The sequence below is a fragment of the Chamaea fasciata genome, unplaced genomic scaffold, assembly GCF_029207755.1.
Source record: "Chamaea fasciata isolate MVZ Bird 193981 ecotype frontalis unplaced genomic scaffold, bChaFas1.0.hap1 SCAF_11, whole genome shotgun sequence".
NCBI lineage: Eukaryota > Metazoa > Chordata > Aves > Passeriformes > Sylviidae > Chamaea > Chamaea fasciata.
In genome coordinates, this window is record NW_027094096.1 from 25,202,021 (window position 1) to 25,222,598 (window position 20,578).

Genomic DNA, 20,578 nt, shown 5'->3' on the forward strand with positions numbered 1-20,578 from the left:
GTCTTTATTAAATGTTCTGTTTAATATCCTTCTAGCTCATATAGTCATAGCTCATCCTTCAGACATGACTGCAAAACAATTTAGGCTGGGATTGCTTGAGTCAGTTGATTGTCATCTGTCATGAGGAAGATAATTTATTTCTGTTCTGCTGTCAATCTGTAGGTGTTTGGGTTGATTTAAAGAAGGGAGGGGAAAAACTCTTCACCTTCCCCCATCCCTGAGCTGCAGTGCCTGGGCTGAGTGGAAAGGGAAAAATGTTCTTTGGTTTCTGGGATTACTGTGATCTCCTCCACCGCTCATTGCAATTTCATTGTATCGTACTTTTCATCTGGAAAAATAGGTCAGTAATTTACATGGGTAACAGAAGAGCTTAGGTCGGGGTTCATTCAAAGAAAGTTGTAACTGCAGCCCCTCACTAGGTTGCCACTGGAAAATCCCAGTGCAGGCTTCATGAAAAATCTTTGCCTTTCTAGAACCATGATTTGAAATGGTTGTATTAAATTAAAAAAAGACCAAATTTTTTTTCCTGTGGAACCTAGCATCTTTTAAAGACATGCAAATAGTGTAAGTAGTGCATAGAGATAAAATTTGTGCTTTAATGTAAGTGCTTAGACAATGTAAAAAATGACACATTTTCTACTTCTATCCTGTTTTAGGGGAAGTTTTCCCTGCTTACTTTCCCGTAGAGGATGATCAGCTTGCTTTGCTCTGATTCTGTTCTTGAGATTGAAATAGTGTTTATTGCTAAAACCCAGCATCAGAAACCACTTTGCATTGCCCATCATGAAATCTAAAGAAGGCATTTCTTATTTGATTTGAGCAAGGCTGAGGACTTGTGGCTGGGGGCAAAATTTGGCCTGCAGTTATTTTCTTACATTTTTTTTCTTAGTTCATGGTGGGTTCTGCTGTGCCTCTGCGCTGGGGAAGTGCTCTGCTGCCTTCCTATTGTTGTAGCAAACTCGGTGGTTTTATGAGGTTCAGTGCCAAGGAAGTTGTTAATTTTGGCTGAGGTGCTCTGTTTAATCCCCAGCAAGTTTGGAACTCCTATGGAGTCTGTTTTGGCTGTGCTGTGTGATTGTTTTTCTGTGCAAATATGCAGTTCTGCAGGTTATTTTGCTAGTTTTGTGTTTGATCGGGAAAATGCTCCTATTGTGTAATAGGCAGATTAGCAAAGGGTTTTACGGCTAGAGTTGCCTGTGGTCATATTTTTCGAACATCAAGAAGAAGTTTTATTTTGTTCAATACTGGTGCCGTTGTCCTCCTACACTGGGCATGGTGTTTCAGAGAAAAATATTTCCTCATTGGCATGGGGCAGCAGACACAGGATTTTAAAGGCCAGACTGGCACGCTGGAGATTTATCCCTGTGCGCTCATTAGGAGCTGTGCTTTCCACCTCAGTTCTTGGAGGGTGCAGGACTCCCCTCTGCCCCGGCAGGACTTGGTGTGGCTGTCCCAGCAGGGACACTAAACAGTGATAGAGACAAAGCCACACCTGTGGTGGGATGCAGTGGAGCTGTCAGTGACCCATTTGGGAAGAGAAGACTTATCATTGGTGCTGTCAAACTTGTGCTTTTTGTCAGTGCGGGGAGGAGCTGTGAGCCTCCTCTCACTGTGTGTTCATGATGCTCAGGCTCCTGCTTTGCCTGGCTGTGACAGTCAGGTGCCAGGACTGAAGGGAGCCTTTTCTTTTGGAGAGGAAATCTCTCTGGAAATGCCAGATGGTGTAATTTCATGGCTGGTGTCTGGCATCCTTTTGAGCCAGTTTCACATTCTGAGAAGCGTGGGTATCTCAGCCATGCTGCTGACCATCCCCTGCTCCCGCTTTGAGCTGGGAAAGCCTGTGGAGTTTTTATAGCCATGTCACCTGGGGCACCCTGGGGCAGCTCTGCAGAAGTTCCATCCCCTCCTGAATGACCACGCCGTTCCTCAGCCTGGAGAACCCTTGAGCATTTCAAAGGCTGGACAGGCAGTCACAGGGAATGAGGAGAAATGAGAGGGACAAAGCATGAAGCAGCAGGGAGATAAATGGAAGGAACTAAGTGTAAGGAAATTCCAAGTATCCCAGCTGTGGTACAAAAGTCCGAGGAGTGTGAAAGAACATCGTTGTTCCTAGGAAAAGGTGAGTGTTTGTTGGCAAAGTTTGTAGTGAGAACACAACATCAGCCTTCTACCTGGAAAGTGGGAGTCGGGAGCTCCAGGAAGGTTTTAGGAGGGACTTTCAGTCTCCTTGTCCAATACTTGACCAAAAGATAAACCGAAGCTGCTTGGTTTATCTGCAAAATTTTTATTGTCTTCCCAACCCCACATAGCGTATGAGCTGCTGTAACAGAATAGCAAAAGGGAAGCTGCTGAAAAGAAAAAGTATTTTGACACAGAGCAAGCTAAAGCAGTTCGAAATGATGGAGAAGAGAGTGCTCCAAGAGGAGGTGCTGTGTGTAAGTGGTTTGTTGTTGCAGCAGATTCAGCTTGGGCTTCCTCTCTTTCAGTGGGTTATGTCATTGTTTGATTTGGTGTTCCTTCAAACCCAGCCAGCTGCAGCCATCCACAGTGCACTGCCTCTGTTATCTGCTTTGGGACGTGTACAAAGCGCTCGCTCAGGATGTCAGATGGATGGGATGGAGATGGGGGGTGGCTGTATTTTACTAAGAAAGCCCTTTTCTGCCTTCTGATGGACCAACTGCGTGTTCACGGTAGGAATTCGCTCAGATCTCCAGCCAGTAAAGTAGGAGTTGTTTTTGCTGTCCTCCAGCAGTAGCAGCGAAGAAGCGGAGAAAAACAAACCCAACGTGTCACTTAGCCTCCATTTGTCCCTTGCATCCAGCCTTTTATTTCCCTTGCTGGTTGTTACTGATCTTATTTTCCTTTCTCCATCCCAGTGAAAAACATCGATGCCAACAATAATGGAGAGCAGGGAGGATTGGATACCCTTACATTTATTTTTAAAACACTTTTTAGCCCAGGTGACTTCATTATGTACGTGTGATCCTGATCCGTGTGATAGCAAGTGCCTTTGGTTAAAGAAGGGTGAGCTGTGAATTTGCACTCCAGGCTTTTTGGAGTATCCTGTCCCATGGGCAGTAGAGTCCTCAAGCAGTCAAGGTGAATAGGTCAATAGGTGTGGACTGTGGGCAGGACATCTCTGAGGTGTGGGATTTAATTCATGCCTGAATCACTGTGGTGTGGAGGCAAAGCACTTCAGTTGTCCTTTGCTTTATTGTCTCAGTGAATCAGGATGACTAGGGTTTTGGTTTTTCTGATTTTAGATCTGAAAACGTGCCTTTCTGGATTTTATACAGGGATTTCGTTTTATTTGCCTTCAGTTATTCAGGGAGTGACTTGGGTGGGATTTTTGTTTACTTTGTTTGGTTTATTTTTTATTATCTATATATGGCTTGGTCTTTAAGGATAAATAATGATGGATAAGCTCCTAGACATTAGTTGAGGTGTGTTAGCAGGAGAAATCAGATAGCAGCACTGGGAAGGCACTTAGAAATGGAAAAATTGTGATACTCATGCACAGCAATTTTTAAAGAATTAGAACATGTTTTAACAATTGCACCCAAAGTTGGATTACATCAATCTCTCTGCCTTTGTCAGGGGAGCCATAGCTGTGTTTTATCACTGGTGGTTTTTATTAGCTTTCATGTAATGAACAGAAATTTGAGATATTTAACATTTAGAAATCTCCTCCAGGCCTAATTAATAATCTTCCTTGGTGTATTATAGGTTTGCATGGTGTGATTGTTTGGAATATAATTTTTTTTTTTTCCACGAGTTTTTTTTATTCTGAAGGGCTCCCTGTTCTGCCCAGTGTGGAAATGGTGCTGGGAAGAGTTTTTTAAAGCCCTGTGACCCTGGATTTGCCCTTCCCAGTGTCACAGCTGTCAGCCAGCAGCAGCCTGGCAGTTTATCCCTGACCCTGCCCTGTCCTGGGCTGCCTCCCTGACAGACTGGAGAGCCGCATCAAACTGGATTAGGCAGGAATTTGTCCTAGGTCTAATTTTATTTAATATTTTCATTAAGGGCTTGAGGGATGGAATAAGGATTGAGGCTTATTAAATTATAGTCCGTATCGGGCTCTGATAGGGTTGAGAGTGCTTGATGGGTCAGGGAAGGAGGACAAGACAGGAGAGCTCTGTAATGGCCTTCAGAGAAAAAGTTTGATCGAGGCAAGGGCCACGTACTGTGCTGCAGCTAGTTGTTCTCAAACCTGCTGGTTTTTAAATTAGGTGGTAGTTCAGGGAGGAAGAGGAGATCACAAACCCCAGGAGTCAAGTTATTCTGTAGACAAAGAGAAGAGGAAACTTCTAAGCAAGCTCTGTAACCGTGGCCTTAGTTTTGGTGCTGCCAGGACCTCAGCAGGCAGGGCTGTGCCACATCTTCGGAGGGATGGAGACCAGTTTGAAAATGTGGCAGAGGACAGCAGCAGGTGGATCCTCTTAAAGACAGGGATGGAGAGATGAGCTTGTTTTGTTAAAGGAAGAAATTCCTGCAAGTATGTGAAAGAAGGCAACAAAGAAAGGGGTGACGAACTCGCCTGGGGCAGACGTGCAGGAAAGAAGGACTAAGTCTCAGATGCAGCAGGGGGAGTTGAGCTCATCTTCCCTTCGATGAGGAGTTAGATGCTGTGCTACTTCACCTAGAGAAGTTTGGAGATTACCGTGATCACGGGGCAGGAGGTCGTTTATCTGATTGTCATTTATTTTGGAAAAATGGGCTAGGGAGCCGTCTCAGAGAAATGATTTGGGGATAGATGATCATGTTTCAGTGTAGGAGGATGGACTCGGTGACTGTGTCACGTCCCCTCTGGTCCTGTGACTCAGCTGCTGCGTGACATCTGCAGCTTTAGGTTTGTTCTTGTACGAGGAGCTTATTAACTTACACTTCTGCAATGCCCTGAAAGTCTGTATGTGTTCTTCTGGGTGCCTCAAGCTTTGACATCGGCAGGCAGCTCACAAAGGAGCTGGGCTGTGTTTTGAGGAGTTCGTTTTCTCGAGGGCCGTAGGTTGTGCCGTACGTGACTGATGAAAGATCTTTCCCAGCACTAAAGCCGGTCACAGCCCCGATAAATCTGGAACAAATTCTGAGAAAGCATGTCATGTTATGACTGGCATATCTGTGAGCATGGAGCTCTGCTTGAGAATTAGAGACTCGGAGTTTGCAAAGTGCTAGTGCTGATGTCATTCCCTTGGAATGGAAAGGCTGTTGAGACAGTGAATACTTTCTGTGGCCAGAAGCTAAGTCTTGAGCTGGACCTTTTCCTCTCTTCCAAGGAAAGAATGCAGAACAAACCTAAAATGTGTATTTGCAATGGGAAAACCTTAATTAGTTTAGAGCTTTTAGCTATTTCAAACCATTTACATACACAGCTGCCGTTCATGCAAACATGTAAACTACTGATGGAAACTTCAAACTTACCTTGAACTGACTTTTTTTTTTCCGTTTTTTTTTAAAGCTGTGCTTGGTGTTTAAAAGTATGGTTGGAAAGGTCTGAAAATTATATTTGTGCTGTACGTGCAGGAAGGAACATAGGCACAGGCTAACAGAAGCGTAGGATAAAAGGCTTTAGTTCAGCAAGACTTGACACTGAAACCCTGTTAGCAGCAAACAGCTGCTGAGAAAGTGTTCCGTTTTTAGGGGCATTTACTGCTGGTTGTATCTATAGAGTTTTGTTTATGATTCAAAACACTGAAAAAAAGAGAGGACTCGATGTGGTCCAGGTCTTTCAGCTGGCTTTTCTGCAATGAAGGATTAGCCTGGAACACTGGATCCAAAGAACCCTCAGCCTGGGAATTAGAACCTAATGCTGTAGCTTGGGAGTGCTGCAGTATCTCTCAGACAGTGAGATTAGCAGGGTAACTCGGATTTTTGTACTGTCCCTCAGAGGACCCCACTGAGCATTCACAAGGAATTCATCCACACCCCCAGCTTCCTCCTAGGAGGGAGACTTCTGCCATGACAGATGTGGGGAGCAGATGTTGGGAGGAAAAGTTAAAATGGGACAATGACCTGAAGTGTTAGTTGGGCTCTTCCTTGGCGTGTCTGAGCTTCTGTTCCCGATGGCCAGGGAGGAAAGCAGCTCCTGCTGCCTGCCCCAGCGTCTGGGGGCTTTGACCTACAGAGATTTTCTGTCTTCCTGTCAGATACTCAGCTCTCAGTCAGCTGAGGGAGAGGAAGGGACAAAGACTGAAATGCGGATCAACTGTCTGTTATTCAGGGACACTTAGGGACTACCAGGGTGGTAAATCATGCTCAGCCACCCGCCACCTTTCCTAGGTTGCTTTTTTGAACCTGGATCGCCTGGTTTACATCAAGACTTGGCCATTTCTTGCTGCTGTTCTTGCCCACTTTTCCACCACTGCGTCTGCGATGTCCAGCAGATGCTCCCTGTCCCTAAATACTCCAGTGAGCTAATCTGGAGTACAGTCCTTGGTGGCTGCTGAGTAACAACAGAGAGACAGGAGGAAAGGCCTTCCAGCAGCTCTGTGTTATCAGATAGAGCTTATCAGATGGTTTCTTTCTTGCTGTATGTCTTCTATTTCAGAAGGCTTTCTTCTCTTTTTTGGCTGGGAAGGAAGATGTTGAGCTTGATACTCAGATTGGCAGGTCAGAGCAACTTCCCTACTGAGGGAGGGCTTTGGGACAGGTCTCCTTCTCCTTAGCTTAGTCTAGCTCAGGAGACTGTGAATAATCGTGTTTATTACAGAAAGGAAGTCAGCCATCCATAGAAGCCTGAGGTTTTTTTATGGCTCTTGAAATGGGAAACTAAGTATTTGAAATACTGTAAATACTGTAATACTTGATAACCACTGCCGAGGTCCCCTTTCAACCTGCGGTGTTCTCTGATGCTATTGTAGACACTGCTTGTGGATATTTACTGCTTTCTGCCTTTAATCTCTGCTTTTTGATTTGTTATATGTGTCCCATTCCCTCTCTCCCTCTCCCCAAACTCTTTGAAGAAGACTTGTCTTCTTCCACCTCCAGCTTATCTGTATGAACACATAAATGTCCATCTTGACCTCCTAAATGGCCACACGTCTGTCATAACCCAAGGCTTCTGTATCTGGTACCCAGAGCCTTCTGTGTGAACAGGATACACAGTTGGGACACTAATGTAAAAAAATTCCCTGAGTAGGATACTTCATTGAAAAGTTTGATTGAAGTAATTATTTATTTGCTGGGCACAGCCACCTCCCTTAAGTCTTGGAGTCAGTTCCTGTGCCTGGAGCCGTTTGAACCCTCAGCCCTGACCTGCAGAGGGTCGGAGGACTCAGTTACTGTACACAGCAATCACCTTTCATGGGAGAGGGAAATGAGATTTCTTCGGGCTTCGGGGTTTGTTTTCCTCTCCTGCTCAGTGTGACAGAGCATCCTTGCTAGAAAGCAGAGAGGAGGGAAGAAAATGCAGTCCACATGTTTGGGATTTAAGGTTGAGAGTGATTCACGCTCAGCTTCTGGGGGTTGTAATTAGGGGTGACATAATAACCATAAACTTTCGATAAAATAGTAGCAGCTTTTTTGTTACACTCAGAGCTGCCGAAGCTGCTTCTGATTAGCATCCCTTCGAGATAAGCCTGCAGGATCTCCACAGTGTGCAGATCTGGCTCCAGGCTTTTGTGGCACAGTTCAACTTCTTTACTGATGCTGAAAAGAACCCTGCATTCTGAAACCCCCCCAAATTTTGACATTTTCATTTGGATCATCATCTCAGCCTTCTCCTTAGCCATTTTAGTCCCTGTGTGTAATTTTGAAATCAGTATTATCATATTCGGACTCAATCCTGCTGGTTTATGCTCTTTATAATACACTCCGAGGGTTATCTGCCATGGAAAAAAGCCCAATCTTGCTATCCTCTGCTTCTCCTGAAATATTTCTGCTCCTTTCTTTTCCAAGTGGCTGAGACTGAAAGGAATCCAGGAATGTGTGCAGCAGGAGATCTGTCATTCCCAGTCCACACCAAGGTGCATTCTTTTAGGGAGAGATGGGCATTTACACTGGAATTCTGCCATCACTGTTCAGCCAATTCTATTTTTTGGCAGTCGAGCACATGGAATTTTTAAAAAGAAGATCTACTTTTTTAAAGGAGGTCACAGACAAAAATAAAGACACATTCTTGGGCTACGAGAACTAGGTCAGGTTTTGGGGGAATCATTAGTGAAAGCTGTTGATCTGATCCCACCTGTTTATTAATGTTTTTTGCCTCCTATGCCAAGTACGTCTGGCTCATTTTGCTTTAGGTGTTCTTCGGCTTTGGTGAGCAAACTTTTTGCATGAACATTTTAAAGAAGAAAAATCCATAAAAACAGGAAAATATGTTCCTGGTTTTCCATTAGAGAATACTGTAGTGGAAAGTGAGGCCTCTCTGTGCTGTCGTCCAAAAGGAATAAAGCTGCTTTGTGTCACCTCATTACTCTAAGCTGATGTTTTACCCCAAGATTGTTTTGAGGGGGGAGGATGAGGGAAAGGCTGATTCCACTGCTCAGAGGATGGCCTCTGCAGCACCTTCTGAGCAGTTCTCCCTCTAATTTAGGGGGAGCGTTTCTCAGCCTGTCGGTGCCTCTGTGTAGCCCCTGCAGGAGCTGCTGTACCAGGCACCAGGCTCAGGCAGGGAGGATGGCTCGCTGCTGGTCAGACTTTGGAATTTGCCTGGCATCACTGTTGCCTCCACAGCTGGAAGGTGGCTGTGAAAGAGCTTTGGGCATTACTCAGTTTGAGGACAGATGGCAGCAGGGTGGGTACTGGGGCTCAGGGCAGGCACCTGTGTGGCTCCCCTGGGTTTTCCCTGCATGGGACAAGGACACTTGTCCTCTCCAGAGCCCGGGTGGACAGCCCAGTCTGCAGCTACTGGAGTGAGGGCGGCTCTGGTTGACAAACCAGGGTCAGGTTCAGCAGGAACTGAGAAACTCCTGGGCTTCTTTCACAGCGGAGTTCTGGAAACAGGGTGGTTTTACTCTCTGAATGCAGATCACGGTTGATAGCGCTGTTTGTGGAGGACTCCTCTACAAATAGTCTCACATTTCTGAATATCTGCAGTTATTGGAAATTTCATTCCCTCCTTTTTCTCCTTTAATTTTTTGTGATATTAATCCTTGTAACTGCATGCCTTAAATTCACAAGGCAGCGGATGCTCATATGCAGGTAATGTCTGTCTGTCTGTCTCCCCTATTTAGAAATTCTGAAAGAATTACTGATGTAACTGAAGTTTTTGTTTAATTTCGGTCATTTATTTCTCTCCTCTTTCCACATTCTCTGTTTTACAGAATTTGATTCAGAAGCAAAAAGGGTTCAGGACATTCTTTCTGGAATGGAGAAACCACAGGTATGTGATCCCAAATTGCCACGCAGGTGTACAATAGCAAATGTGAAAAGTGGATAGTGTCACAACACACTGGTGGTTTCACAGGGGGGCACCTCTGATTTTTTCCCTTAGTAGATTGTTGCCACTAACTCATTTTACTGGGATATAAAGGTGAAGGATCTCTTGTGCTCATGGGTGTTTGAGGGCTTTGCCCACTCCAGGAAATGCACCAGTTGTCTGTTTCCAGAGGGCGATTCCCCGTATTCCTACTGTAGTGGGGAACTCAAAGCACTGGGGTGACTTGCATAGCTCTTACCCCCTCTCCCCTGGGTTTAATTTTGTCATGAGCAATTTATGTCTTTAATCATGATTAAATTAAGCTAATTCTGTTACTCAATGGCAAATTACTATAGTCTGTGCTTGTCTGAGCCATAAAAGCTTGTAAATTATGATGGAATTGAATCACCCTGTAAATAACCCTAATGCTGAGTGTGACTGCAGTCAGGTAAGGTTATTAATAAATCTGGTTGTAAGCCCTTTTCTAGTTTGCTGTGTCAGATGAAAGCCAGAAGAGTACTGTGGGTCTGAAGGAATGGTCCAAGCCAGCACTGGAAGAAGCAGTCGTGGGGCAGAGGGAGACAGAAATCCCAAAGCACAGCCTATCTCCTTTACTCTCCAGAGCTCAGGCCTTTCACTGTCCAGCTGGAGAGACAGGGCACAAATAAGCAAATAAATAAAAAAAAAACAATGGTGGAAAGCTCATGGGAAGACTTGGTTCAGCTGATTGAGGCTGGTACAGAGACGTTCTGCAGTGGGAGCCTTGGCTGCAGAAGTGGCAGAGCTCAGGGAGAGCCAGGCGTGAGCACAGGCTGAGTTTTATTTTTTGGACTCTCTTCTGATGGATGGATGCTTTTGTTCTGAATAAATGCAAAAGGTGTTTGGTCTTAAATTGCTCCTTCAGTAGGTGCTGGTGTCCTGGCATGGGCAGGAGCTGGTTCAAAGCCAGCCACAATCTAAGCCAGGCCTGCAGAATTGATAAACATCAGCTTGAGCTCCTGTGCACAAGGGGAAGTCGCTTCACTGTGTGTGGAAACAAGTGACAGTACTGGGCTGGAGACTTCAAAGAAGTGTTTCAGGGTGCTCAGAAGGGAAGAAAGTGCGCTTAGCACAGAATTAGGCCCGTTTGTTGTACAGAAGGAGTCAATATTCTTGTACCAAGGATCACCTTGGTACAAATGTTACTCATTTGGTCAATAGCCACAGCCAGGTGCTTTTACAAAGATCCAGAGAGCTGACAAGAAAAATGTGTTGTTTCATACTTTTATCTTTCAAGGTAAGAAGAGAAGCTATTAGAGCAATTTGCAGGATTCTGAGATCTGTACAATTAGATTTATGGTAGCCAGAACCTTTAAAGTGGAAAGAAGCCAAAAAAACAAAAGACAAAAATAGTCTTCCTTTAATCGTACCAAAAATAGGATTTCAAAAAAAAAAAAAAATCTGAACCATGGCAAATGCTGGTTCAATAATAATGACATTTACTAAGGTGATGTTGGGGATTATCTGTTATTCTCTCTCTGTAACTTTGACATTTGTGAGTAATTAAACTCCCAGGACTCTCACAAATCATGAATTGCTGTGAATGATTCTCTGTGTGTGTGTAGTCAGTACTACATCTGATAGAAATATTTCATATTATGCATAAATAATCATCTTGGGTCATGTTTCTTGGCAAATCTTATGCATATACAAATAAAAAAATAAAGCAATATATAGGAAAGCAATAGTGAAGAAAGAAATGCAAAGCAAAAGAGCAGAGTGGGGAGTCAGTGACAAGTGGGTGATGCTGTGTGAGCAGCACATGGATTTGATTTGTCCAAGTGGGCAGCTCCCTCCATCCACGGGGGGATGAAGCCATCCAAAGGGATTAGCCTTGTGAGCAACTCCTGCAGGACAGCTATCACTGGGAGGTGTCTGGATCACACAGGTACCTCTCTGAGTACAAAATAAACACACTTGAAAAATGATTACTTCGTGAAAGCTCTGTTTTCAATAATAGATACTGGTACCTGTTGAGAGATGTGCAGCCAAGCTGTAAATTTAATCGGAGCTTTGTCCCTTTAACAGTCACAGTTTTACGAGGCACCTTTTGCTTTTAATCCCCCGTGGTTTTGTGTCAACTGAAATAAGTTTTTCATTCACATCATCACAGGCGAAGTGAGCATTCTCTGAAACAAATGCCTCGGTGAGGGCAGGGAAACCTCACTCTGGGTATCTGAAATGGCTGCATCCCACAGCCGAGGGGCTTGGGGGGACATCACCCCCATGGGGAATCACCAGGGCCCTGTCAAACCACAGCTCAGACATCAGCCTGGCTTTCCTAAAGGCAGCCCCCTCCCGCTGACTCGCTCTGCAGCGAAACTCATATTTAATCGCTGGGGCTTTTTGCCTGAAATTGCAGGATTAGGGACATAATTTAAAAGCAGAATCTCAACCCAGTAATAACTGTGAGTTCATTTGACCCCCAAGCCTTTCAAACCGTGCCCTCGAGGGAGTAAATGAATGTTGCTTGCAGTGTAGTTCACACAGATACAATGAGCCCCCGAACCACACGATGCCTGTGAATGCTAACCCGGAATTTGAAAGATAATGAAAGTTGTACAGAAACATTTTTCATTACCTGAAAGACGGGAAGGGCCGATACTCATCAGTCTTGTACCCTTATTGAAGTGGTGCAGGAGTTGGATTCTTTCCCAGGGGCTTTATGGAATAATTATTTACACCACTGAGTTTTGATAGAGCAGAAAGGAGGCATTTACTGTGTAAACTGAGAAGTTTTCAGAAACTAATTAACTGCGCTTTTCACCAGACCTACAGAACTCCTTGTGGGAGAATCTTTTGTCAGGTCTCAGCTAAAAGGCCAAGCCAGCCCTCTTCAAAGCAAGCACAGGGATTTTGGGGACAGACTGGGGGAACTCGGAAGCAGCACGAAGGTTTACCTGCCCAGCCTGGGAAGAGATGCTCTGGCTGCTTAGATCTTGTCAGATGGAATTAGTGCACTGTTAATGAACAGTAATAAGCTCTTTTTACTGATGGTGAAGTATTTCTGTCTGCAAGTTCAGAAGGGCCATTAAGCCCACCGTTGTGGTGGTAGCTGGGCTGTTCTCACAGCAAGGAGAGGGCTGGTCCAGGTCTGAACCTTTGGAAAGGTGTTTGTGTAAATTAGAAAAGTTGGAGGTAAAGATAGCGAACTGCTTTACAAGTGCCTGCTTGTTATTCTCAACGTATCATAACCCCATTTATTTAACTTGGCTTTTTTCACAGCAAAGCTAGTGTTTCCTGCTCCAGGTAGGAGTTCCTGGGTGTACTGAGTGGTGGCTTTGGCCATGAAAGGAGATTCTGGCAGGTAACTGTGATAGAGTATCAGCCTGTTGGTCAGGGAGCAGCAGATAGGGTTATCTCCAGCCACACAAATAAATCCATTCCCAGCTGACGTGCTCAGCCCAGGGAGGGAGTAGATTTGCCTTTTCTGACTTATCTCGCAGACAGTGACCCCTCACTTGCTTTCCTGCACTTGCTGTATGTGCTCAGTGCAGCTAAGGCTGGTATTTAACAATTTCTGGTGTTTATTTTTAAACCTCCAGCAGCAGTTGCTGTGTACCTACGAGCTCCAAGGCAGCCACTCCGGGTGCTCCTTCCTCTGAAATTAATGCTGTAGCTGGAGCAGCTTAGCAACTGCCTTTGGACTTTCATCCTCTGCGTGCTGGCTTCAGAGTAACAGTCTGAGTTTCTAGCAGTTAGCCCACAAGATACTTTCTCTTATTTTAAGAAACCCAAGAGCTAACTTCTTGCAGATTGCTGAAGTTCGTGGAGGGCCAGAGTTTTGCCGTATGTGGAGTATATACGTGTGTCCTTGGGAGTAGTCATAGAGAAAAACATTTCAATAGAACATTGGCAGGATATCGTGCCTCCAGCTCCAAGTCTGTCTGAATTTATGAAAAACAATTATGCAAGCATATTTCCATAATAAAAGAAACTGCATGTTGATGGGCTGAGCTGGCATAGTAGTGATGTCTGTTAAAAAAAACCCTAAAATCTATTTGGATCTAGTTAATCAGTTGTTTGATCAAAATATTATTTTAAAGGCAGGTTTTTAGCTCTTGAGTATCTTTGCTACAATTTCATTTACATACGTGCGTGTGTGTGTATACATGTATGTGTATATCTCAAAGAAATTAACTTATTTGTCTTACTTGAATTCTCTAAGAATTCAAGATTCTTACAAGGTATCTTATCCAGCATCAGGGTTAACTCCTCCAAGATTTTAAAATCAACATTGATTTCAGGAAAATACGATAAGAAAATGCTGTGAGAGCAAGAATTTTATAATAAAATAATTTGCATGGCCATGTTTTTTACGAAGAAAACTTGATGCTACTTAAACCTTCTTGCCTTAAAACTTACTTTTCACATTAGGTTGAACAAAGGTTTTCTTTGTTTGGCAAGACTTAAATGTGCTGCTATAAATTAAAATCTCTAACTTTTGAGATCATGGTGTTTATGATGGGACATTTCATGGTGTCACCTACTTGTCAGCCTGTTAAGAATGGATTTATGACTTGCTCAGAAAAAATCCAGTTGATATATGGGTATCAAGACACAATAGTTGCAGTGCTCATCAGCTGGAAGCAATGTGTTTCCACACGAGGAGGTAAATATTCTTCATTATGTGAAGATAATCTGGAATCCAGAAACTGGATTTGTAAACAAGCAGTCCCTGAAAGCTGATTGCTAGTCCTTCATTCCCAAGTAATTTGTGGGTAAGGGGTTTCACTTACCTCAACAAAAGTTAGAAAATGTGTAACTGAGCACCTGCAGCATTCATGTTACACCTTCTGAAATAACAACATCTTGCTCTTTGTGTTGCAAAAATCTGTCAAAATTATAGATGCAGTGAAATTTGTCGCTTAAGAAAAAAAAAGAATAAAAATCCTCAGTCTTTGATTCCTCCATATGGAGGCTAACTAAAAAATATTTTTTTATATATTCACTACAGTTAAGAAGGAAAACCACCATTATTTTCACGATGAAAAGTGGGGAGTTGGTGGCAGAGCATTTGAGACTTCGAGTCTTCCCTGGGATATTTCAGCAGGCTTGTGTGAAAATGCGCTGCCTTTCCCAGATCACCAGTGCAGCTACTGCTTTTTATTTCGTTTTCTTTGAGACAGTGGCAGGGGGGGACTTTTTATTCTTCTTTCTTGGCCTCATCAGAGTAGGCTCCTCCTGGGAAGTTGCTGTTGGCTGTGTGCAGCTGATGGGCCAGTGGCTCTCCTGGTGAGCAAGGTGATGCTAGTTCTGTAAGCTGTGTGAACCTGCCTCTCCAGAAGAATACAGTGGCACTGGTGGGGTGATAAAATTGGTTTGGTGCAGGAGTTTGAGGTACTTTTTCCACGTTTGATTTAAAAAAAGATTCCTCACCCCTCTGCCACAGAGTCGCTGCACTCAGTGGTGACAGCAGATCACACGCAGTCCTTCTATCGAGGCACAAAGTGATTGATTTGCAATGCAGTTTTGAATTGACAGGTTGGACTTCTGTTGTGATTTTCCCTTGTGCTTTTGAGCCAGCAGAACTTCTCAGGTTGAATTGGGTTTTTTTACTTACTTGCTGTTGAGTTACTGTGGTTTCAAGCGGCAAGAAGGAACAGGATGACTGAAAAAGCCATCAGAGTTTCCTCGAAATAGCTCCCCAACAAAAACTTTAGGAAAATAATTGTGTATAAAACAATCTGTAGGTTAAAGCCTTTGTTCCACTTAGTTCCAGTTCCCTTCTGGGAATGGCCACAGCAGCAGGTACCTCTGGAGGCATCCTCTGCTGGATGCTCAGACAGTGATGAGCCAGTTCACTGCAGGGGAGCCTCTCTCTGTATTTCTCATCTGTTAGAGATCACTTTTTGCCACGAATCTTTGTTTTTGTTGGTGTTGGTGATCATTTCTGACCCTTTGCTGTTCAACTCTAGCTCTGAAATTTCCATTTTGCAAGAAACTGATTGCGAAGGTGCAAGCAAAAGAAAGCAGATGCGTACAGAATAGTGGTTTTCCCCCGGATTTCAGCTTGACTGATGTTTCTTTTACAGGTTACAAATATTCAAGCAAGAACAGTTTTGCTTTCCTGGTCACCTCCCACTGGCCTTCTCAATGCAGATAGACACAACAACGGTTTGCCTTACACCTGTACCTACGAGGTTGCCTTATCAGATAAAGGGAGGGATGGAAAGTACAAGATCATTTACAGGTAAAAACCGTCATCTTTACCCTTTTTTCTTTCATTAGGAGTAAATTCTCTGAGCTTTTCAGGGTGTATCCTGGCATGGCCGTCAGTCACAGAAGATAAGGCGCATTGGAACATGCTGTTTCCTCACCAGAGGAGCTTGCAGGGAGCTGGTGGAGTGCGTGTCACAAGGTCCCTAATTGCCACCCTGTCCCACCTCCCCTGCACGTGGCAGATCCTGCCTGCCATGCCCTCACTCCTGTTGCCAGTGAAAAGGTTACTTTTTCTTTCATGCTAAATGTCAAAACCTTTCGTGTACACCATGCAGGCAGGAGAGCTGCCTTCCTAATGGGCTACTTCTGTGTGGACTTGCAGAATTTAGAGCAGTAAAATTTTGGTTTTTTTCAGCTAATGAGAAAAATGTGAGAGCTCCGCTGCTTTGTAGTGTCTTAGATGAGCAGAGGAGGGAGTACAGCAGTCAGCAGGTTACGGAGGCTCCCCAGAAAAACCCAAATACTTGGCTCTCAGCAGGCTTCAGTAAAAGTTCTGAGGGATTTCTCTGTGTCTCCTTGCAGTGATCCTCTGAGCTCATTCTGTGATCAAGTACATATGGTGTTATGCCTTTCTCTTTCCCCGCTAATGACGTCTAGGAAAGAGAATTTGGAGATGTGACCTTGGCTGTTGTGAAATAGCTAATCCTTCCCAAATCTCATTAAATAAAGTCCAGGTGATAGAGCATTTAAGGAATTACCTCTTGAGACCAAGCCATCTCCTTTCTTAAGAAGTCCTGTGCATTAGGGTATTCCTCTTGGTATGCTGAAGGCTGGTCTTGGATAACACAAAAAGGGTGAATTAACCAGGGAAAGGCTGCCTGATTTTACTCTTTTTTCTGGCATTTACAGCAGCTGTTTGTGAGCCAGTGTGAGCATCTCCCTAGTCAAGTGTGTGCTGCCGAGCTTTTAAAGTGGGGAGGACGCTTTCTAGTACTTCTTGTGCTTGATGGCTGCACATTTTCCCCTGGTTGTGAAATGTTGTGCATCTGTTTTAAAGCTGCTGATGGTGATGTGTCTCCTGCTGCTGGCCAGAGTGCAGCCTTTAGCTTGATGTGGTGTGTTCCATCAGGGGCAGCAGTAATTGTTATTACTATAGGCAAAAGAGAGTCTGCCATATGTTGAATGCATTGTCTTTTTTGGAGGAGGTGCACTCATTTCAGAGGTGAAAAACTGGATTTGCAGAGCCTTGTACTATATGAAATAAAAAATAGAAGGCTTTCTGGTGGATTTCTGGCAACCCAGCAGGCATGTGCTTTCTGGTGGATTTTGTTCTATTGATTTTGAGCCATCTCCCTGTATTTGTCCAGCTAGCTATGAAATATTTCTTTATGCTAAATGGAGAGCTTTCTTGTTTCCCATATTTTATTAAAATCACGAATAAGCCAAGCTCTTACATGAGATGGCTATTACTTATTAGGCACTGACCCGTACCTTAATCTTCACAGATTTGGCAACACATGACTGAGCCCAGTGTTCATTTACCAGCAAACAAGCCAGAAGGAAAAAGAATAGCCCTAACTATGTTGGCTGCTTTTGAAATTAATAGATTGTATGCTGGGTTGTTTTTTGGTTTTTTTTTCTTAAAATGTCTAAACCACTTTGCTTTAAGTTGTCTTGGTATTGAAAGAGAGCTGAGTCCAGCTGTTTGGGTGTTAATTAAATGTCTCCTTGCTGTGGTCCTCACAGGGAGCGTGGTTCTGGAGGAGAAAGCAATAAGTGAAACAGTTGTGTAAGAAACTCTGCTTCTTCCTCTGAAGTTCAATGGGTCACTTTGTATAAAGTATTTTGAATAGGGAATAAGCAGAAACTGCAACAATAATGTTTGGGTTTCGCTCTTCTCTGCTCTGGGCGAGTTGAAAACCACAATGAGCTTTATACAAATATCAGCAAAATGTAAGACACAATACACCCGTATATTTAGTTTACTGAATAAATTGGTGTGATCAGTTCTTCTGTGCATGTGGAGCTTTGTGATGTTTTCAAGAAAAGGGAAGTGTGTTGACAAATTGTTGGTGTATGGTTTGCTACTGTTTCTCTTCGGAGGGATTATTTTTCTTCTTTCAAGTTGTATCACTAGAAAATCACTGGCTGTGCTAAGTGTGATAGTGCTTTTCATAATTTATTAATTGGTTGGGTTTGGATTTCTTTCCTACAGTGGAGAAGAATTAGAATATCACCTGAAGGATCTTCGGCCAGCAACAGATTATCACGTCAGGTGAGTTAGCGTGATTTGAATGTCACTTAAATATAAACTCTTCAATTCTGTGAGAATAAACGGGAAAGTTTTTAAAGTAAATACAAAGTGTAGTTCAAGAATTTCACGGTCACCTCTGTAGGTGTATTTTTCAGCGGTTCCTAAATATTTTATCATAGATTTTATCTTGGACTCGAAGAGTGCATTTTGAACAATATCATATTGTTGTCATTGCTGTAGGAAGAGACAAAAAGAATTTTTGTATTTCTGTATGGATAACGGGCCTGGAAGTGCTTGTGTATGAAAGGAGGATATCTGAGGTCATTTGAATTTTTGATTCAAGCAACTGGTGTTTCTTCAGTTCCTGTAACATGAGCACTGAAAGTACTCCACGCTTTTTTCATAAGTAGGCCACACTTTGGGAAGTAAATCTGCTGAGTGCAGATCCATCTGACCATAGTCATTGCAGCATTTGTTCCAAGAAAAAAATGGATTTACGCTGAACTGTGTTGGTATTTTCATAACATATTTCTCTTTGATTCTGAAAGTGTGTTTTGCACATTTATTAACACATTCTAGTTTTGCTCTCTGATGGTTTTAACACCGCGTTACCTGCTCGTGTTGCTTTTTTTTTTTTTAAGACTTTCTTTATGAACCAAGGCTTTGAATTTACATCCTGTTCACTTACCCTCTATATCCTTTTAAAAAAAAAAACATCCTTTCACTCCTGTCTATTGTTCCCTTCTGTTTTTCCAGACAAGGGCTAGGTTTGGCACACTGGTTCTCATCAGGGTTGCTCCTGTTTGTAAAACTTTGAAGAACAAATACCTTGCTTCTGACCTCTAAAAAAAAAAGGAAAAAATCCAACACCAAAATGTGCCCATCTAGCTCTGATACTATAGATTCTTTTCATTTTTAAGGATTGTTTGTAGTGGAGTCCTAAAACAAACTTTCCAAGTAGAAATCCGAGACCAGAAGGAACTTTTCACAAATGAGGAAAAGATGCAGCTCCTGAGTGGGGCAGGAGTCTTGGCCTTAGCAGCAAGGGGACGGTAACAAGGAGAAGGTTGTAAAACACTGTTGAGCTTCCTTCTGGGCACTGAACATCGCTTTTGAAGCCAACTTCAAACACCAGAGAGGTCACCACGCACAGCTGGGCTGAGGCCTCAGTCAGTTTTAGGGATAGTGTGGGTATTTGCCCCCGCTCCTGGCTGATTTCTTCCTCCCTGCCTACGGTTCCCTCCGCCTCCTTGCAGGTTTGCCAAAATACAGGTCGTTTGTGCAAAGTTAACAATAGCTTCTGTTTGAAAAGGAGTGACTAAACACAAAAGCCAGACTTTGCAAAGCAGCAGCACTGTTTGTAGTGGAGCGAGCTGACACTGAAGCAGTGCCTGTTTGCTTTCCACCATCGGTTTTTGGGGTGGTTGGTTTTTTTTTTCCTTCACTGAAACTGCGTTATGTATTGATGACTGTGAAGAAATAAATCTGTTGAGTAAAGAAATTTATGGGGCCAGCAGTTACTGGGCAGACCGCCTGGGGTGTCCTTGACCTTGGCAGCATCTCTCCGGGCTTTGTCTCTGCTGGACAAGGTGCTTGTGCTCGTTGCTGCCCTGCTGGGCCCTGGGACAACCTGGTTTGCTCTGAACCACCACCTGCTTCCCTCCAGGTGCATTGTTTTGGTGCCCTCAGAGCTGGCTGTGCTCAGTGTTTCAGTGGCTTGCAGGAGATGCCCCTTGAGCTCGTTTTCGCGCGGGTTTATTTCCCTCGTGGTGTGTGTTGGATGCTGGGCCGCGCTCATTTCCAGCACACACGTGCCGCTCGCCAGATGCAGACTCCGTTAATTAATTGCATTTCTTGTTGCTCCTGCCGGCTAACAGGTGATGTGTAAAGCACCGCCACAGCAGTTCTTGTCTGCCTCCCCCAGAAGGTTTGATTCTACGTAGGTGGCCATTGTACAGAAATTACTCTTATCTACTGAAAACAAATTTAGAAGTTGCCCTTTCTTTAGCTCTGCATTCAAGCACACAATAGCTACAGCCAGCTCAGAGGTCATTGTCTGGTCATGGCCTGAACTCTTTTTTGAGTAGAAGACTTCCAATTTGCACTTTCCTTTTGCTGCATGGAAAATGTGAAGGGAAAAAAATAACGCCATTACTTTTTCAGAGAAAAGCACCTCATGAGGAAGTGCCCAACTCTACCCTATTTGCTTTCCGATATTATTGGTGTTGCATGTTCTGTGCTGACATATAGAGGATGTGCCTGAGATCAAATCTGCTTTGAAGATTTTCTGTTTATCACAGCAGTGTTGCAGATCTGTGTTAGTTCTAGTCCATGGAGGATCACTAAATGTTCATGCCTGAGTTATGTAGGAGAAGATTGTTCCCGTGGAAGGAGATACCCAGCAGATACCTGCACTCAACATGGTTCATGTGGATCGAGTGTAAACCAGGCATTAAAGCTGATTCCTTTTTTTCCTGTTGTATTTCGAGGAGGATTTTACCACAGTGTGTGGAAGCCTGGCAGTAGGCAAGGAAATACTGGTGGAAAGAAAAGATAATGAAGATAACTCAGTGGTCTGTGGGAATATTTGCACAAAACACTGTTCCTCTTCTGCTGTAATTTATTTTTTTTTTTTTTTTGCATTCTTTATAAGTGAAATAAAGTAAGGATAGGCATTGGTCTGTGACAAGCCTGTCATTAGAGGATGGTATCGTGGGTGCTTTGGTAGTCAAATACTGTGGCCGAGGCAGTGCCACTGGAACTGTCAG

At 43.7% G+C, this 20,578-nt stretch overlaps 1 protein-coding gene across 1 annotated transcript in view; it reads left to right on the forward strand.

The window, feature by feature from the left end:
- The window catches only part of FNDC3B (fibronectin type III domain containing 3B), a 185,319-nt gene that overhangs the window by 110,636 nt on the left and 54,105 nt on the right, over nt 1-20,578 (forward strand). The window contains exons 7-9 of the mRNA XM_066193735.1: nt 9,261-9,319; nt 15,430-15,587; nt 17,772-17,831. Coding sequence (XP_066049832.1) covers nt 9,261-9,319; nt 15,430-15,587; nt 17,772-17,831 — 277 coding nt within the window. The remainder of the gene's footprint in view (nt 1-9,260; nt 9,320-15,429; nt 15,588-17,771; nt 17,832-20,578) is intronic.